General features: G+C 40.1%; 1 protein-coding gene across 3 annotated transcripts in view; it reads left to right on the forward strand.

The window, feature by feature from the left end:
• Nucleotides 1-20,411, forward strand: part of NOTCH2 (notch receptor 2) — a 175,829-nt gene that overhangs the window by 126,982 nt on the left and 28,436 nt on the right. For all 3 annotated transcript variants that reach the window (XM_060139208.1, XM_060139210.1, XM_060139209.1), the window contains 5 exons: nt 6,391-6,583; nt 7,939-8,084; nt 9,655-9,768; nt 19,328-19,447; nt 19,846-19,998. In XM_060139208.1, the coding sequence (XP_059995191.1) occupies nt 6,391-6,583; nt 7,939-8,084; nt 9,655-9,768; nt 19,328-19,447; nt 19,846-19,998 (726 nt within the window). The remainder of the gene's footprint in view (nt 1-6,390; nt 6,584-7,938; nt 8,085-9,654; nt 9,769-19,327; nt 19,448-19,845; nt 19,999-20,411) is intronic.

Here is a 20,411-nt window from a genome sequence, read left to right on the forward strand (position 1 = left end):
TACTTACAGGGCTTCCCTAAACTGTAACATGAAACTTTTCACTAGTTAGGGTTTTTAGGCCATGTGTTTATAACTACCTGAAAAGAATTTCTTTTCAGACTTGAATTATATAGCTGTCAAAGCCACCCTTATTTTTCTACACTTAGTAGTGAATACCTTCTGTAAAGGCATGGCCAAGGTAAAATTCTATGAAAACACTAAATGCTTTCTTCTGACTACTTCCTCTTATGGGGGATTGTTGGGTAAGGCCAAAACTTGGGAGGATCAAACTATTTTTGGCTAGCACAGAGAGGTTTTTTTTCTCTCTAGGAGGAAGAAGGTAAGTGACTAAGATAAAATTGGTTATAATTCTTCCTAAATTATAAGCAGCTAGAACACTTATACACACACCATGTGTGCACACACACAAACTCACATGCATCTTCTCTTTGACCTCTCTTGTTGCTAATAAGATTACGCTCCTGATGACAACGTGCTAGAGGTTACTGAGCCTCTACTGAAGGCTTTTACGGACACATCCGTTTGTTAATGGACCATCAGAGAGCATATAATGTGCCTGTCGCATTCTCTCTAGACAGTGCCACATAGAAGCAGGCACTTACGTAATGATGTTACCATTTAATAAATACCATGTGCTCATTTGCAACCAGTGTGAGAAACTTCCCATGGAGTTCTTTAAACTATGATGTCAAAAGGCCATCAGAGCCAAGTGAAGTGATACCTCTTCCTTGCCGGAAACTTACCTCTCTCTGTACTTCACAAGCCTTTGCACTGCTTGGTGTGATTGTGGACATGAGAGAGGAATGTTTATGGCCCACATGGGTCACCGTAATATCTGCTCAATGGAAGATAACTCAGAAGACAGGTGTGATGAAACCTCTTATATCTAGTGCCCAGCACTGCTGGTATAGCCAGATGTACTTCTGTGTCCTGAAACGTGTTACTCCAACATTAAGTGACAGCCAACTGAATACACAAAAATTCCTGCTAGGTAGAATGACATATGCATTTTTCAAGGCCTTATTTTGAGCTAGGCATTAAATTAAGTGCCTAACCTCATTGAATTGTCACTACTATTATTATTTCTGCAGTATTGATGGGAAACCCAGAGCTCAAGAGAGCTTAAGTAACAGTACTAGTGCACTGCGGCCAGCATTCCACCCCAGGGGGTCCTACTCTAGAGTCCATACTCATTCCCACTTCACTGGACAGCCTAAGTAGGTCCCTGCTGTGGTTTCTTTTTACATATGTAAGCCTCAGACTCATCTTAAATTTTTTGGAAATGTCAGTGAATCATATGTTCTCTCTTTTTAACATTTAGCAAATCAGGAAGGTCAAAGAGGGAGGACATAGGCTAAAAATATTCTAAAATAAACTTAAGGTGTAGCATGAAACTGCATAACCAAGAAATGGAATGTTTTGGTTACTGGGTGGTACCCTGTTCTTGGAACAGTTTTCTACAGCTGTTTTTCCTATTTGTTTTTTTAAGTCAGTTGCTGAAAATATCAGAGACAACTGTGATATATACTCATGACCTGTAAATATGTTTTAGTCTTGCCTTTGTTTTATTTTAATACTACTATTTTTTAATTACAATTTTAATAACAGCTTGAGCAGATTTAAGGGAGGTTTTTTTTTTCTAAGACTAAATTCTCTGTTCTCTGCAGACCTCTTTATACTAAATGATTCAATAGGAAAAGTAAGAAATCATGTGGTACTTCTATAGAATACTTCCCAGTTTTATAAACTACTTTTCAGTTTCACCTTGATGTCCATTATTTTGCTGACTTCTTATAACAGTCCATGAAAGTACATAGGTTGGATATGAAACCAAAAGCACAGGTAACAAAAACTAAAATAAACAAGTGGGACTACATTAAGCTAATGAGCTTCTGCACAGCAAAGGAAACAATAAGTTGAAAAGGCAGCCTACAGAGTGGGAGAAAATATATGCAAACAATATATCTGATAAGGGGTTAATATCCAAAATGTACAAAGAACTCATACAACTCAATAGTAAAGAAGCAAATAATCCAATTAAAAATTGGGCAAATAACAAGAAAAAGAATTCTGGAGCTATGTATGGTGACAGATGTTAACTAGACTAATTGTGATGATCATTTTTCAATATATGCAAATATCAAATCATTATGTTGTACACCTGAAACTAATATAATGTTCTATGTCAATTATACCTCAATTAAAAATGAAAACACATTAGTCAGGAGTAGCTATACCCAGTTTTGGAAAATATTATTGGAAAATACCCAGTAATTTCCAGATAGAGGATATTGGCAATGTTCACTCTAATTCTCAGAGTTACATGATTTAGCCACAGACTGATTGTATTTTTAACTCGTAAATCATGATTTGTATTTTGAAATCCAGTATCATCTGAAACAGGTGAGGTTCTGAAAGCTTTACAATCTACCAAACCCTAGTGTTTTTCAAATAGCATTTGAAAGGCTAATCATGAGTAGCTACCAATAGAGCTAATCCTCATTACAATGTCATTATACAACTATATAAAATCACCAAAATACAATTTAAAAAATAGATACGAGGTTTACAGTCTTGTCTCTAAATCTCTTACAGTATTTCCTAATCAGGAGTAAGGTGTATAAATGTTTATAAATTATAAATTTATAAATGTTGAACATGCAGTTGCTTTTGGTTCTCCAGCCCGTAGTCAAGCGAATAATGGCATATCCTGAACAGGCACGCTGCTAAGCACAAGGGGAGTGAGGAGCACTGAGTGTGGCAAAGGTGGTAGAAAATGAGATCGTGCCTTTAAAAAGATTTAGAGTGTGATCCGGAACCCAGACTGCATTCATCAGAAACATTCAAAAAATGTATAAATGATGAAGGAAAACAAATGTTTAGAATCGGGGGAAGAAAGGGGAAAGGACCTTCTGTTTCCAAAGAAGACATACAGATGGCCAACAGGTACATGAAAAGATGCTCGACATCACTAATCATCAGGGAAATGAAAAAACCATAGTGAGATAATCACCTCACACCTGAAAGAATGGCTGTTCTCAAAAAGATAAGAGAGAACAAGTGTTGGCAAGGATGTGGAAAAAAGGGAATTCTTATACACTGTTGATGGAAATGTAAAATGGTACAGTTATTATGGAAAAACAATATGGCAGTTATCAAAAAATTAAAAATTGAATTATCCTATGATCCAGGAATCCCACACTTGAGTATATATCTGAAGGAACTTATTTCGAAGCGATATCTGCACACTGGTGTTCATAGCAACATTATTCACAGTAGCTAAGATAGCGAAACAACTTAAGTGTAAATCAATGGATGAACGGATAAAGAAGATATGTTGTGTATATACAATGCGATATCATTCAGCCGTGAGAGAGAAGGAAATCCTGACATTTGCGACATGAATGGAATTTGAGGACATTATGTTAAGTGAGATAAGTCAGACAGAGAAAGACAAATACTATATGATATCTCTTATGTGCAGAATATAAAAAAGCCAAACTCATAAAACCAGAGAGTAGAATGGTGTTTACTGGGGTCTGGACTGGGGGGTAGGGGATTGGGGAGATATTGTTTAAGGGTACAAATTTGCAACTAGATAAATAAGTTATAGAGATAGAATGCATAGCATAGTGATTATAGTCAACAGTACTGCATTATAAACTTCAAAATTGCTAAGAGAGTAGATATTAATTGTTTTCACCCCAAAAAGAAATGATAGTTATGTGAAGTGATAGAGGTGTTAGCTAACTCTGTGGTGGTAATCATACTGCAATATATAAAATATATCAAACTAGCACATTGTATACCTTAAACTTACACAATGTTACATGTCGGTTATGTCTTAATTTAAAAATTAACAAAACAAAAAAAGCAGATAGGGAAGTTTTATTATTCTCATTTAACAAATAAGGCAACTGAAAGATAGAGCTTGATGTGTCCATGGTCTTAGCTAGTGAGTCACACTGCTAGGACTGTGAGTTCCCAGAAGGCAGGGACCTCCCTAATTATCTTTTTAGCCAGCATTTTGTAAAACAGTGTCTAGCACAGAGGGAACACTTAGAAAATGTTGCTGAATGAATGACCAGAATCACACATGGAACTTCTGACATCCAACACCAGACTCTCGAGCCTGGACTATACCGTGCTTTCATTCATTAAATACTAATTTTTTGGGCACCTACCTACAAGATAAGAAACATTGGTTAATTTCTCATTCAGTAGTTACTGAGCCCAACAAGGCACATAGCCTTGTGCTGGGTGGTTCTGATGCTGGGGTTTCTAACGCTACTTTAAGCGTGGGACCTTGCTAGTGAAGCAGCTGTCAGTCCATCAAGTAGACTGCACAAAGAGGCACTCAACCCTCTCAGCTAAAGATGACTTGAAAATTGATTCTGCAAAGAACTTTTAAAAGCAAATGAAGGAAATGTGAGAGGAGTGGCTTCTGAGAAGATTCTTCCCAAAAAAAGGACAGAAAATGAAAAGGCTTTTTCCTCTCATTCTCCACTGGATTGCAGGCTGAGGATAGTGCTATAGTTGAAGAGTTCTGGCTCTTATCTTGGTGCCAGTGGCAAACACCAAAAAAAAAAATCAGAGGTTGAAGCTAAGAAAGTAGTATTTTAAAATAAGTTATTAATAAAACACTTAAGAGGAAAATAGCAACTACTACCAGATTATGGGGTTTTACCTCAAGAACCACCAATAATGGTTTAGAGAGCAGTGGAGGGTGAAAAAATGTTAATACCCATACTTTAAAGGGGTGTGTATCTATTTCATTTGGAATTTCCTGTTCTAAATGCAGGGTTGCTCTTTCTTAAATGAAAATGCCTGTTTTTATCTAAATCAGAAAATTGTCTTCTTAGAAATTTATAAATTCCTTCATAGCAGTTGCTTGTTGCCACTCATTTACAGAATTATGGGTTATTTTAAAATTTTATATCATTTTGGAATATACAGTTAAATCTCATTTATTCAGAACTTAACAAAGCAAAACTCTCACGTAACTGGCATACTTTATTCCACTTAAAGAAATAAATGTGAAGGTTATAGCAGGCATCTTTTCAAAGTGCAGTCTTGGATATGTTTTAGAGGAAGAACATATTCAGTTCAGTTTCATATATTCTGAACATTTACATTATTATTTGATGATAAACTACTAATAATTGTCTACATCAGAGTTTCTCAAAATGTAGTATTTGAATCACCTACATTATTTATTTATTTATTCTTTATTTTTTTTAACATCTTTATTGGGGTATAATTGCTTTACAATGGTGTGTTAGTTTCTGCTTTATAACAAAGTGAATCAGTTGTACATATACATATGTTCCCATATCTCTTCCCTCTTGCGTCTCCCTCCCTCCCACCCTCCCTATCCCACCCCTCCAGGCGGTCACAAAGCACCGAGCTGATCTCCCTGTGCTATGCGGCTGCTTCCCACTAGCTATCTACCTTACGTTTGGTAGTGTATATATGTCCATGCCTCTCTCTCGCTTTGTCACAGCTCACCCTTCCCCTCCCCATATCCTCAAGTCAGTTCTCCAGTAGGTCTGTGTCTTTATTCCTGTCTTGTCCCTAGGTTCTTCATGACTTTTTTTTTTCTTAAATTCCATATATATGTGTTAGCATACGGTATTTGTCTTTCTGTTTCACCTACATTATTTAAAATGTGGTTTTGGGGCTCTAAGGATCTCCTTTTAAAACAAGTACTTTTAGCAACTCTTTTTGCACATTAAAGTTTGAGAACCACTGGTCTAGATTGAGAGACCCTGGATGGTTTTCTCAGTGATCAGAGAACAATAAAATTATGCTTAGAATACTCTTCTTCCTGCGGCAGAAGATGGATTGATACAACTCTAAAAGTGAAAGTAAAATAACTTTTCTTTTCAATCAGTTTAATCATTAAATTAATAGTCTACTCACGAAACATTCCTGTTAATTGAGATTTACCATATATGGAAATGTAAGAGATTGACTAACTGAAAAAATGAATGCAGTAAACCAGCGGAAAGCAGTGATAAGGAAAGCTTCTTGGAGAGTACTCCAAACAGCAACAAGAAGAGCAGCCAGCTTTGGTAACATTTGATGTTCTCTTTTTGAATCCTTGTAAAGTTTCCCCATCTCTAAGATGGAGTGAAGAAATACATGTCAAAACACTACAACACTGTTCCAGCATTTTGTTAACTTTATTATCAAAGCACAGTGCCCTTTGCCCCTTCCTTGCATGGCACTAAGGGCCGTTGGATGTCTTATTCCTTAAGTCTTGACATGCGGTGCCCAAGGCATCTAATAGCCTATGAAGATGAAGGTATCAACACAATAGATCTCATAGTTCTGTGTCTATTCCCTAAGCATTTTGTATTTGACAAAAACTGTCTCCCTTCTCTACAGGGCAGAGATGTAACATTGACATTGATGAGTGTGCCTCCAATCCCTGTCGCAAGGGTGCGACATGTATCAACGATGTGAACGGTTTCCGCTGTATATGCCCTGAGGGGCCCCATCATCCCAGCTGCTACTCACAGGTGAACGAGTGCCTGAGCAATCCCTGTGTCCACGGAAACTGTACTGGGGGCCTCAGTGGGTGAGTAGCTGTCATGTATTAATAGTTTCTTATTGACTTGTGTCAAGCCAGTTGAGTTTTAGTATTGACCATACCCTGCAGAAGTCAGTCGGGACTTGAGCTGAGACCTCGCCGAAGATTTCGGTAGTCTGCGGCATAGTCTACCAAATCGCCACTTCTTCTCTACCTTCTGTGACTGAGTAGGTGGAAAATAAGGAGGAATGTCTCTTTCCTCATGTGGGTAGTCAGCACATGGGAGGAATCCAGGGTAATTTTATGAGTCTTTGGCAATTGCACTTTTAGTACTTATTGCAAGATTGAGTTCTGAGGGATGTTCTATTTGATTTTCCCCCCTGCTTAAAAAAAAAGCCCAACTCTGTTCTATCATGGTACCAGTGGCTGCCACTGAAGTAGATCTGGTCTCAGCTAACTTTAGACATGGCCCTGATGAAATGTTCACAGTTTGCAAGCCCCTGAGAGTTGTGTAATGTGTTGGTAAGTAATTTTCTAGAATCACAGAGTGTGATGTTAGGTTCCATGAGATAGTCGTGTACTCTTGCTGTGCTTGCCAGAGGACAGGACTCTGGGCATTACCATTTGCCATGCTTACGACAGGTGAAAGAACGAAGAGCGTATTAAGAGGTAAATAGGAAATCAAGTTATTTCCAAGATGAATTAACTCAGTATTCCTGTTTCAGAGTATAGCAGCCTGCAAAGAATCCCAACCCACCTACTTTTTTTTAAAGGATCTCCAGACTAGGAGGCTATTATCTCCTGATACCACATTCTAAGTGCTAATGATGTTCAGATTGTGAACAATGTGCATATATTTCAAATACCTTCATTTTTGTTCCTTTTCCTGCTCAGTACCCTCAGTGCTTTCTGGGGGCAGGGATTCAGGTCAGAGCAAAGCATGTCTCAGAAGTCAGACATCCCAGGAGCTCTTCAGAGTGGCTTAGTGTCTCTGATAACTACACTACTTCCTGGGTGTCTGTTTTACACCAGAAACAAGTGATCCTAAGGCTTGCGTTACTTTTAGTTTATATAGAAGAAAAGAAACTGCAGATTTATCTGTGTTAACGTGTCTTTCAGATTGTCCTGATTTGTTGTACCAACCACTGTTTACATATGAAAACTCACTATACTTACTTAGTTTCTCTAGCATCTTTGTGGGCCAGGAAGGTGTGTTTACTGAATGCTCCAGATGGGCCCACATGATTCACATGGTGACCCAAGTATAGGTCCATAGAGGATCAGAAATGAGATTAGCTTACCCAAGAGTTCCTTGGTCCTTCAGTGTTTCAGAATGGTGTATTTCAACTATGACTCAATTGTACATTCATCCCCCAACAGTAAATAACTCTGTCTTCTTTCAGGTACAAGTGCCTCTGTGATGCAGGCTGGGTTGGCATCAACTGTGAAGTGGACAGAAATGAATGTCTTTCTAATCCATGCCAGAACGGAGGAACTTGTGACAATCTGGTGAATGGATACAGGTGCACTTGCAAGAAGGGCTTTAAAGGTGAAAGCAAAAGTGCCTATTTTTATCTCCCTTCTCTCTCTGCCTTTCTGTTGGTGCATATGGCTTGGCTCACTTCTTCCTTTCCCTTTCTTCCTTCTCATTCATACAGCAAATATAATTTGAGTACTTAATATTTATAGGGCAGTTGGGGAATAAAAACATAAATAGATTTATACATGGATTCTATTTTCAGACTAGCAGAGAGGTGAGTTATTGAAACAGTACCATTTAAGGTGAGCAACTAGAACTCCACTTATACAACTTTGGACAGGTGTTCTAATTATAAGCTCCAGTGTAGGCTTGATTCTATGTCAATTCGAAAGAGATATTGGTAGTAGAATGAAAATTTTGTTTTACTGTAATTGTAGCAATAATATCATGGAAGAATCCACGTATTTAAAACCTTTCCAACAAATTCTCTTACACATTAAGATATTCTTAGATGATACATAGTCACCTATGGCCTTCTGGAAAAACGCGTAATAGTGGGTATGGTGTAAAATCACGTTTTGAGTTGTCTCTGTTGTATTTCTCCCATTGCTTTTGTCTTAGATACTCAAGAGAGAGAAACCTGTGGGTAAATCATTCACATTTGTACTTCGCTATCCATATAGTCACTGATTTCACCACTCAGAATTGTGCCAGGCTACTGTAATACATCAGTATGTTTCAGTGTCACTTGGATTACTTGAAAATTTTCTGAGACCACATTTTAGTCAGTAATTTTCTGACATTCAGATATATTACATCTGCAAAGAAACTTATAGATTTAAAAACACTTTTATTTCTTTGTCTCATTGAGACTTGCTGATCAACACAATAAAAATCAAAACGTAAAGTCCAGAGTTGTACAGCTGTTGAGTAGCAGAGTACAGTTTGAACCCAGACCTCTATACTCCTAGACCATCATTTTCTTTTGTACAGTGCTGTAGTTCCTCAGTTTTAAGGCTCTGTGTCAGGCCCTACTGAAGGGACAAAGGCGTGTGGCATTTAGTACAGTCCTGTCCCCATGGATGCTTCCTTCCTTTTCTCTTTTTCATAGTGGGAGTAGATTTCGTGTCTTGGATCAGGGGAAACAGCTTTGTGACTTCCGGAAGCCCTACCACATCGATGGTAGAGACTGTGCATTTGAAAGAGTGGGCATAAATCACAGGCTTTGATTAAGTATTCAAATATTTTATCCCTTGATAACTTACAGGCTGTTTTTAAGCCCTGACCAGATACTCTGTATAGAAAGAGCTTCTATTTAGATATAGCAGTAGGTCTTCACCCTAATGAACTTCATGGTCCATAATGGAGAAATTACTTATGTTTGGAGGTGCATTAGACTTTCAAGCTATTAGAATATACTGTTCTTCCATTCATTTTTTGATGGATTAAGCACTTTTTACTGACTGTGTCAGGGACTTGACACTGAAATGAATGAACAGGTGTTCCAGTGGCCTGAAGAAGTTAATGCAGTTTCTGAGGTGTTTAACGTTTACCACTGAGAGGATTGCTTAGTAAATGAGGTAATGAGGAGGCTAACGAAGTTTCACTGTCTTTGGTTTTTCCCCTTTTCTGTCTACAGGCTATAACTGTCTGGTGAATATTGATGAATGTGCTTCGAATCCATGTCTGAACCAAGGAACCTGCTTTGATGATATAAGTGGTTATACCTGCCACTGTGTGCTGCCATACACAGGTGAGTCCTGCAAGTGCAAGGACCAGAAGGGTTGCTTGGTCTTGCCTTGTCATTCCAAACCTCTGAGTCTCAGAGACGGGATCTGTGGGGCATTGATGCTGCTCTGAGGAATCACTCCCTCGTCACCCTTCCTGCCCTCACTGACTGGGTCTTCAGCTCTGAGAAAACACTGTGGCCTCTCTAGATGCAAGTGGTGGGGAAACTCATTTGCTGCCTTTATTTTTTAGGGTTTGAAAATTTAAAAAAATTATATATGGTTTGAAAATTTTAAAAAATTTTCATTTTTTTTAGGGTTTGAAAATTTTAAAAAATTATATATGGCTGGAATTGACACATAGCTGATGGTTTAGTCATTATTTGAATGGACCCAGAGTCTCTATGGCCTGTGCTCTTAGTCTGAGTTTTGCTAACACAACAACTACCACTTATTGGTCATTTACTATGTGCCGGACACTTGACATACTTGGGATTATTTGATCTAGTGCTCACAATAATTCTACAAAGTATTTAGAAGTTCCTATCACCATTTTATACATGTGGAAGCTGAGGCAAAGAGAGGTTACTTGCTGAAGGTCACATAGGTAAGTGGTAGATCTAGGATTTGTCCCTAAGTCTCTCTGAATCCAAAGCTTGTCCTCTTGTCATTCGTCTCCTCACGTTCATTACCACTGCATCTTATTCAGAGAGGTACTACCCCTGGGGTGGCGATCACACACACGCAAGACATGGGTGTGACTTCGTTGCACATCAGGTGTTCTTTGTCTCGGGTGGTATTATAGGAGTGTGCCTGGACGTTTCTTTGTAGTCTCCTGCCTCATTACTGCCATCTTGTGATTGGTTGTATTTGTGTAGCTCGTTTACCTCTTCGTCAGCCATTTTCTTCATCTGTGAGGAACAAAACAGAAACATGAACAATGACTTTGCATGTTTCTCCAGTGCCTAGCATGCAGGCAGGAGCATGGCTGAGTTCCTACTCCCCTGGAGCCTTAGGCTGTTCATTATAGCTGTTGCTAGTAACTCTAGGCTGTTTGGAGTGGCAGAGTGGCCAGAAGCATGCCTCTGTTACCTGAAAGACTTGATACTACATTGTTATCTTTGCCACCTCTTTAGAAGAAACATTCATTCAGGGAAAGTGCATTTAGCCAGCCTGACTGATAAAATCAGTTATCGGAGATCCCTAGCTATCCCCAGACAGACAGTCTATTTTTTTTTTTTTTTTTTTTTTTGCCGTATGCGGGCCTCTCAGTGTTGTGGCCTCTCCCGTTGCGGAGCACAGGCTCCGGACACGCAGGCTCAGCGGCCATGGCTCACGGGCCCAGCTGCTCCACGCTATGTGGGATCTTCCCAGACCGGGGCATGAACCCGTGTCCCCTGCATCGGCAGGCGGACTCTCAACCGGTGTGCCACCAGGGAAGCCCACAGACAGTCTAAATAACGCCATTTCACAGTGATAGTGCTGATCACATTTGTTGGTACTGAGCAGATGATCTCACTTACAACCATAAAGACTGAGAATTGATGGCTGTAGGGAGATACAAGCAGGTGTCACTATGCTCAGGCACATTAGAGACTTACCTGAATATGACTAAGGTGCACAGGTCATCTTGAAAATATTTGTCTTCTTGCTATTCAGATACTATAAGAATATTTGACTAAATGCTGGCTGTTGGATTGTCTGTGTATTAGGATCTTATTAAAAGAATTTACTACTTGTGAATTTTGAGAAATTATTTTCGACTGTAAACCTATGCAGATTAAAATTTCAGTGCTGAGTGTCCCTAAGTGTTCTAAGTGTCATTGAATTTGGCCAGCATGAAGGGAACTAGGCAACGTTGCCTTTCCTTGTGAGCCATTATTCTGACCAGACACATTAAAAGCTTGTTAGGGATACTGATGAAAATTTGTGGTAATATTTTTTTCTTTCTGAATACAAAATTTTAGGATAAAATTTTAAATTGAGTTAGTTGTAATTTGACTTTATTTTGTTGAAGTATAATTGATTTACAACATTATATTCATTTCAGGTGTACACTATAGTGATTCAGTATATTTAAAGATTATACTCCATTTAAAGTTACTGCAAAATAATGGCTATATTCCTTGTGCTGTACATTATATCTATGTAGCTTATCTATTTTATACGTAGTAGTATGTATCTCTTAATCCCCTACCCCTATCTTGCCCTACTCCCCTTCCCTCTCCCCACTAGTAACCATTAGTTTGTTCTCTATATCTGTGAGTCTGTTTTGATTTTGTTATATTCATTTGTTTGTCTTGTTTTTTAGACTCCACATATAAGTGATAACATACAGTATTTGTCTTTCTCTGTCTGACTCATTTCACTAAGCATAATATCTTCTAAATCCATCCATGTTGTTGCAAATGGTAGAATTTAATTCTTTTTTATGGCTGCGTAATATTCCTCTCTGTGTGTGTGTGTGTGTGTGTGTGTGTGTGTGTGTGTGTGTGTGTCACATATCACATCTTCTTTATCCATTCATCTATTGATGGATATCTAGGTTGTTTCCATATCTTGGCTATTATAAATAAGGCTGCTTTGAACATTGAGGTGCATGTATCTTTTTGAATTAGTGTATTTATTTTCTTCAGATATATGCCCAGGAGTGGGCTTGCTGGGTCATATGGTAGTTCTATTTGTAGTTATTTAAGGAACCTACATACTGTTCTCCATAGTGGTTGTATCAATTTACATTCCCACCAAGAGTGTAGGAGGGTTCCCTTGTCTCCACACCCTCTCCAGCATTTATTGTTTGTCGAGTTTTTGATGATGGCCCTTCTGACGGGTGTGAGGTGATATCTCATTGTAGTTTTGACTTGCATTTCTCTAATAATTAGTGATGCTGTGCATCTTTTCACGTGCTTTTTTGGCCATCTGTATGTCTTCTTTGGAGAAATGTCTATTTAGATCTTCAGCCCATTTTTTGATTGGATTGTTTTTGGTTTTCTTTTAATTGAGCTGCATGAGCTATTTGTATATTTTGGAGGTTAATCCCTTGTCAGTTGCTTCATTTGCAAATATTCTCTCCCATTCTGAGGGTTGTTTTTTTATCTTGTTTATGGTTTCTTTTGCTGTGCAAAAGCTTTTAAGTTTCATTAGGTCCCATTTGTTTATTTTTGTTTTTATTTCCATTACTCTAGGACGTTGATTGAAAAAGATCTTGCTGTGATTTATGTCAAAGAGCATTTTGCCCATGTTTTCCTCTAAGAGTTTTATAGTATCCAGCCTTACACTTAGGTCTTTAACCCATTTAGAGTTTAGTTTTGTGTATGGTATTAGAGAGTGTTCTGATTTCACTCATTTACATGTAGCTGTCCAGTTTTCCCAGTACCACTTATTGCAGAGACTGTCTTTTTCTCCGTTGTATATTCTTGCCTCCTTTGTCATAGATTAGGTGACCATAGGTGCGTGGGTTTGTCTCTGGGCTTTCTATCCTGTTCCATTGATCTATATTTCTGTTTTTGTGCCAGTACCATACTGTCTTGATTACTGTAGCTTTGTAGTATAGTCTGAAGTCAGGGAGCCTGATTCCTCCAGCTCTGTTTTTCTTTTTCAAGATTTCTTTGGCTTTTTAGGGTCTCTTGTGTTTCCATACAAATTGTAAACTTTTTTGTTCTAATTCTGTGAAAAATGCCATTGGTAATTTGATAGTATTTCATTGAATTTGTAGATTGTTTTGGGTAGTATAGTCATTTTCACAATATTGATTCTTCCAATCCAAGAACATGGTATCACCTCTCCATCTGTTTGCGTCATCTTTGATTTCTTTCCTCAGTGTCTTATAGTTTTCTGAGTACAGGTCTTTTGACTCCTTAGGTAGGTTTATTCCTAGGTATTTTATTCTTTTCGATGTGATGGTAAATGAGACTGTTTCCTCGATTTCTCTTTCTGATCTTTCGTTGTTAGTGTATAGAAATGCAAGAGATTTCTGTGTATTAATTTTGTGTCCTGCAACTTTACCAAATCCATTGATGAGCTCTAGTAGTTTTTCAGTAGCGGTTTTAGGGTTTTCTCTGTATAGTATCATGTCATCTGCAAACAGTGACAGTTTTACTTCTTCTTTTCCAATTTGGATTCCTTTAATTTCTTTTTCTTCTCTGATTGGCATGGCTAGGACTTCCAAAACCATGTTGGATAATAGTGGTGAGAGTTGACATCCTTTTCTTGTTCCTGATCTTAGAGGAAATGCTTTCAGTTTTTCACCATTGAAATGATGTTTTCTGTGGGTTTGTCATATATAGCTTTTATTATGTTGAGGTGGGTACACTGTATGCCCACTTTCTGGAGAGTTTTTATCATACATGGGTGTTGAATTTTGTCAAAAGCTTTTTATGTATCTATTGAGATGATCATATGGTTTTTATTCTTCAATTTGTTGATGTGGTGTATCACATTGATTGATTTGCGGATCCTGAAAAATCCTTGCATCCCTGGAATATATCCCACTTGATCATGGTGTATGAGCCTTTTAATGTGTTTTTGAATTTGGTTTGCTAGTATTTTGTTGAGGATTTTTACATCTATGTTCATCGGTGATATTGGCCTGTAATTTTCTTTTTTTGTGATATCCTTGCCTGTGTTTGGTATCAGGGGGATGGTGGCCTCGTAGAATGTGCTTGGGAGTGTTCCACCCTCTGCAATTTTTTGGCAGAGTTTCAGAAGGGCAGGTGTTAACTCTTCTCTAAATGTTTGATAGAATTTGCCTGTGAAGCCATCTGGTCCTGGACTGCCGTTTGTTGGAAGAATTTTAATCCCAGTTTCGATTTCAGTACTTGTGATTGGTCTGTTCATATTCTCTATTTCTTCCTGGTTCAGTCTTGGGAGATTGTACCTTTCTAAGAATTTGTCCACTTCTTCCAGGTTGTCTGTTTTATTGGCATACAGCTGCTTGTAGTAGTCTCTTATGATCCTTTGTATTTCTGTGGTGTTCACTGTAACTTCTTTTTCATTTCAATTTTATTGATTTGAGTCCTCTCCCTCTTTTTCTTGAGGAGTCTGGCTAAAGGTTTATCAATTTTGTTTATCTTCTCAAAGAACGAGCTTTTAGTTTCATTGATCTTTGCTATTGTTTTCTTTGTCTCTATTTCATTTATTTCTGCTCTGATCTATATGATTTCTTTCCTTCTACTAACTTTGGGTTTTGTTTGTTCTTCTTTCTCTAGTTGCTTTAGGTGTATTAGATTGTTTATTTGAGACTTTTCTTGTTTCCTGAGGTAGGATTGTATTGCTATAAAATTCCCTCTTAGAACTGCTTTTGCTGCATCCCATAGGTTTTAGATGATCGTGTTTTCGTGGTCTCTAGGTATTTTTTGATTTTCTCTTTGATTTCTTCAGTGATCTCTTGGTTATTTAGTAACATATTGTTTAGCCTCCATGTGTTTGTGTTTTTTACAGGTTTTTTTCCTATAATTGATTTCTAATCTCATAATGTTGTGGTCAAAAAAATGCTTGATATGATTTCAGTTTTCTTAAATTTACCGAGGCTTGATTTGTGACCCAAGATGTGATCTATCCTGGAGAATGTTCCATGTGCACTTGAGAAGAAAGTGTATTCTGCTACTTTCGGATGGAATGTGCTATAAGTGTCAATTAAGTCTATCTAAGTCTAATGTGTCATTTAAGGCTTATGTTTTCTTATTAATTTTCTGTCTGGATGATCTGTCCATTGGTGTAAGTGAGGTGTTAAAGTCCCCCACTATTACTGTGTTAACTGTCAATTTCCCCTTTTATGATTGTTAGCATTTGCCTTGTATATTGAGGTGCTCCTATGTTGGGTGCATATATATTTACAATTGTTGTATCTTTTTCTTGCACTGATCCCTTGATCATTATGTAGTGTCCTTCCTTGTCTCTTGTAACAGTCTTTATTTTAAAGTCTATTTTGTCTGATATGAGTATTGCTACTCCAGCTTTCTTTTGATTTCCATTTGCATGGAATATCTTTCTCCATCCCCTCACTTTCAGTCTGTATGTGTACCTAGGTCTGAAGTGGGTCTCTTGTAGGCAGCATATATATGGATCTTATTTTTGTATCCATTTGGCCAGTCTGTGTCTTTTGGTTGAAACATTTAATCCATTTTATATTTAAGGTAAGTATTGATACGTGTGTGCCTATTGGCATTTTCTTAATTGTTTTGGGTTTGTTTTTGTAGATCCTTTTTTCTTCCTTTCCTCTTTTGTTCTTTTCTCTTGTGTTTCCCTCCTAGAGAAGTTCCTTTAGCATTTGTTGTAAAGCTGGTTTGGTGGTGCTGAATTCTCTTAGCTTTTGCTTCTCTGTAAAGCTTTTACTTCTCTGTAAAGCTTTTGATTTCTCCATCAACTCTGAATGAGAGCTTTGCTGGGTAGAGTATTCTTGGTTGTAGGTTTTTTCCTTTCATCACTTAAAATATATCATGCCACTCCCTTCTGGCCTGCAGAGCTTCTGCTGAAAAATCAGCTGATTACCTTATGGGGGATTCCCTTGTATGTTATTTCTTGCTTTTCCCTTGTTGCTTTTAATATTTTTTCTTTGTATTTAATTTTTGTTAGTTTGATTATTGTGTGTCTGGGCATGTTCCTCCTTGGGTTTATTCTGTATGGGACTCTCTGCACTTCCTGGACTTGGGTGACTATTTCCTTTCCCATGTTAGGGAAGTTTTTGACTGTAATCTCTTCAAATATTTTCTCAGGCCCTTTCTCTTTTTTTTCTGGGACTCCTATAATTTGAATGTTGGTGCATTTGATGTTATCCCAGAGGTTTCTGAGACTGTCTGCATTTGTTTTCATTATTTTTTCTTTATTCTGTTCCACCACAGAGATTTCTACCATTCTGTCTTCCAGGTCACTTATCTGTTCTTCTGCCTCAGTTATTCTGCCATTGATTCCTTCTAGTGTATTTTTAATTTCAGTTACTGTATTGTTCATCTCTGTTTGTTTTTTAGTTTTTCTAGGTATTTGTTAAACATTTCCTATATCTTCTCGAGCCGTGCCTCCATTCTTTTTCCGAGATCTTGGATCATCTTTACTATTATTACTCTGAATTCTTTTTCAGGTAGATTGCCTGTCTCCTCTTCATTTAGTTGTTCTTATAGGTTTCTATCTCGCTCCTTCGTCTGCAGTATATTTCTTTTACTTCTCATTTTGTCACTCTTACTGTGTTTATGTTCTCCTTTCCACAGGCTGCAGGATTGTAGTTCCTCTTGCTTCTTGTGTCTGCCCCCTGGTGGGTGAGGTTGGTCCAGAGGCTTGTACCATTATCCCCTTGATAGGGAGTTCGATTGGTGTTGTGGTGACCAGAGCCTGGTCCTGGATATTGAGCAGGGCCTCATTTTTGCTCTGTGGTTGTCACTGTCCTGTCAGGGGCAGGGCCTGATCCCTAGTTGTTGGAGTAGAGGCCCCTAGATCTGTTTCTTAACTGTGTTTCTGATCTGCAGTGCAAGGAAGGTGGGATTGGAGTGCTCCCACTGGGAGAGGAGTCACTGAGTTTTCCTCCTTTGGAGCTGTTCACCCGTGAATGTGCTCTATTGTGTCCCCTTTTGCCCATTGTGCAGGCTCACAAAGTACACTGTTGTTGGCACTGCTCTTGGTCCCACTGTAACTGTGGGTATGCTGGCAGTTGGCCCTGGTGACTCTCAGGCATTGTTTTCACCAGGCCACTGGCGCAGATCCACTGAAGTCAGGTCCCGGGACTGCAGTAGTAATGAACCTGGACCCGCTGTGGGAGCTGTGGTGGCAGCTCAGATTCTGACCTGGCCCAGCCTCTGTGTATGTGCCCACAAAGCCTGCAGCTGCTAAAGCCAGACCCATCCCAGCTGCAAGAGCACTTGTCCTTTGGGATGTCTCGCAGGTGCTGAATTTAGGAAGCCATCAGAGGAGGTGTAACTCTGGGTTCGTGTAGCTGTGAGGAGAGGCTTAAGGTCTTCTTCCTTAGTCACACGGGCCCTGGGGCTCAGCTGTGGTTTCAGCCCCACCTCTGTGTGTGTTCCTCTCACCCGAGTCTGCTCCAGAGGTGGCCGGAGCACACGAGCTCGTCAGGCTGGAAGGAGCCCAGGTGGCGACGGGGGCCAGCGTGCTGTCCAGGCTGGGGGGGGGGGGGGATGGGGGCAGAGGAAGCGATGGAAGGGGGTGCACAAACGGCCTCCAGCCGGAGCCCTCCCTCGTGCCCGTGGAGGCAGGGCCCGCCTCACGAGGAGAGAGGCTGCTCAATGGCGACCCCGCCCTTTGCACGGGGCCTTCACTTCTGTGGCGGTCCGGGCTTCCTCCACAAGCATTCCTGGTTGCAGAGCTCCTCACTCCCGTCCCTTCAGGCTGTCTCCTCACAGCCAACAGCAGTCCCCTCCCCAGGTCTGCTCTCCAAACCCCACGTTCTGGCGCCCAGCCCCCGTGTGCACCTGCAGGCACCCGTCTCAGGCTGGGTGGCACAGGGCTGTGGCACGGACCATCTGCATAGGTCTCACTGTGTCCTGCCTGCCACACACCAGTTGCCGGGCTCTCCTCTGAGTCTCCAAGTCTCCCCTTCTGTCCCAGCTGATCTCCCTGCCGGTGAGGAAGCTTCCCCAGGTGTGGCAACCTCTCCTCACCTTCATCTCCCTGCCAGGGGTACAGGTCCCATCCTGCTTCCTCTCCTCTTCCTTTTCCCTTCTTCTTTCTTTCATGCTACTTGGTTATGTGGGAATCTTTCTTGTCCTTTTAGGTGTCCAAGGTCCTCTGCTAGTGTTCAGCAGGTGCTCTGGGAGAATTGTTCCACTTGTAGATATATTCCCAGTGCATTTGTGGGGAGAGGGCAACTCCACGTCCTCCTACTCCTCTGCCGTCTTGGAAAAAGCCTATCTCCCCTTTAATAAAAGCATTCTTTTAATTTTTTTCTGGAGTCTTATATTCAGTATACTAAGATAGGAAATGTTGATGGGCAACTATCAATGTCATGTCGTTGATATAAAGAGAGATGTTACTAGGCATTCAGAATTACTTCACTGTTTTCCACCTCTGGTGGCCTTCTCATCAACCCCGTTGCCTTCTGGAACAGGCCGGCAGAGGTTTTGAGGAGTAGGTGGCTGTGTTACTTCTTCCCCGCTCATGTGAAGGTAGATCTGTGTGGCTAAGCATCTGAGTAGCTGAATCTTAGCTATGAAGATGCAGAAACTGTCACCCCTGATTGATGCAGGATTCCAAATCCATGTAACCCCTCGTGATAATAATATGAAGATGACAGCAGCCCAGCAGTTGTTGAGTACTTACTCTAGGTACTGGGCCCTATGCTAATAAGGACTTTGTAAGCATTTAATCCACAAAAAGCCTCTATGAGTTATATACCATCCTAATTCCCATCTTATTTATGTGGAAGCTCAGAGAAGATAACTTGCCTGAGATCACACTGTTAGTAATCACATCAGAGCCAAGACACAAAAGTCCATAGGTCTCTCAGATTCCAAAGCTCTTATCCATTACGTTAGACCTGAATTCAGAGATCATCCTTCAGTATAGAATTTGGTGGGGTGGGGGGGGGAGTTTCAGTTTCCTTGGAATTTTTCTCTATAATGAACTCTGTCATTTGATTTACAGGAAAGAACTGTCAGACTGTATTGGCTCCCTGTTCCCCAAACCCTTGTGAGAATGCTGGTGTTTGCAAAGAGGCACCAAATTTTGAGAGTTACACCTGCCTGTGTGCTCCTGGCTGGCAAGGTAACAACATGGGAATGGGGAAACCAAGCGCCTTAAACAAAGTGGTCAGGTTATCTGATGACACGGAGGACCTGGTCTTTTGAGGCTTGCCCTTTTTTGTTAAGAACGGAGGCCATGTATAGAAGCTGCTAACTGGAATGTTTTAGAAAGCCTTTCCGTTTTGCATGTCTCTGGGGCTAGAGGACTCCCACCAGGGTCTGAAACCATGATGTTCTACAGGGCATTGTAGCATCAACTGCTAGGGGCACAGAAGCCTTAAGGGACTTCCAAAAGCAGGAGACCAACCGGAATATCCTTGGAGTAGCCCCACCTACCCCAGCTGAAGCTCAGGCCCCACATAAATTTCTGTGGGAATCGACTTCCAAAGACTGGACCGTTCATTGCCCCTGTGTTTCCAGGTCAGCGGTGTACAGTTGACATTGACGAGTGTGTCTCCAAGCCCTGCATGAACCACGGTCTCTGCCATAACACCCAGGGCAGCTACATGTGCGAGTGTCCTCCAGGCTTCAGCGGTATGGACTGTGAGGAGGACATCGATGACTGCCTTGCCAGTGAGTATGCCAGCCTGCCCCTCAGCCCCCGAGGGAGAGGAGAGCATAGGGAGCAGAGCAGAACTCAGCGGAGGCGCTCGCCTCTCAGTGCCAAGATGGGCCATCCAATAGTTTACCACGTGCCTTTAGTCTTTGTACTTTAAAAATCTTCATTTTGAAGCCAGTGGCTTTAGGAGTTAAGGCAGGGTAGTCCCTTCTAAGTATTGCCTTACTGATTTTTGTACATTGACGAAGTGGGGACAATGCTATGAAAGCTTTTTTAGAAAAGCACATCTCTTGAAGTATAATTAACATACAGCACACTGCCAGTATTTAAATGTACCAGTCAATAAGTCTTGCCGTACGACAACTGAAACCAATACTCAAGATACTGAACATGTCCACCCCCCCGAAAGTATTCTCATCTCTTTTGT

The sequence above is a fragment of the Lagenorhynchus albirostris genome, chromosome 2 (genome assembly GCF_949774975.1).
Source record: "Lagenorhynchus albirostris chromosome 2, mLagAlb1.1, whole genome shotgun sequence".
Classification (NCBI taxonomy): domain Eukaryota; kingdom Metazoa; phylum Chordata; class Mammalia; order Artiodactyla; family Delphinidae; genus Lagenorhynchus; species Lagenorhynchus albirostris.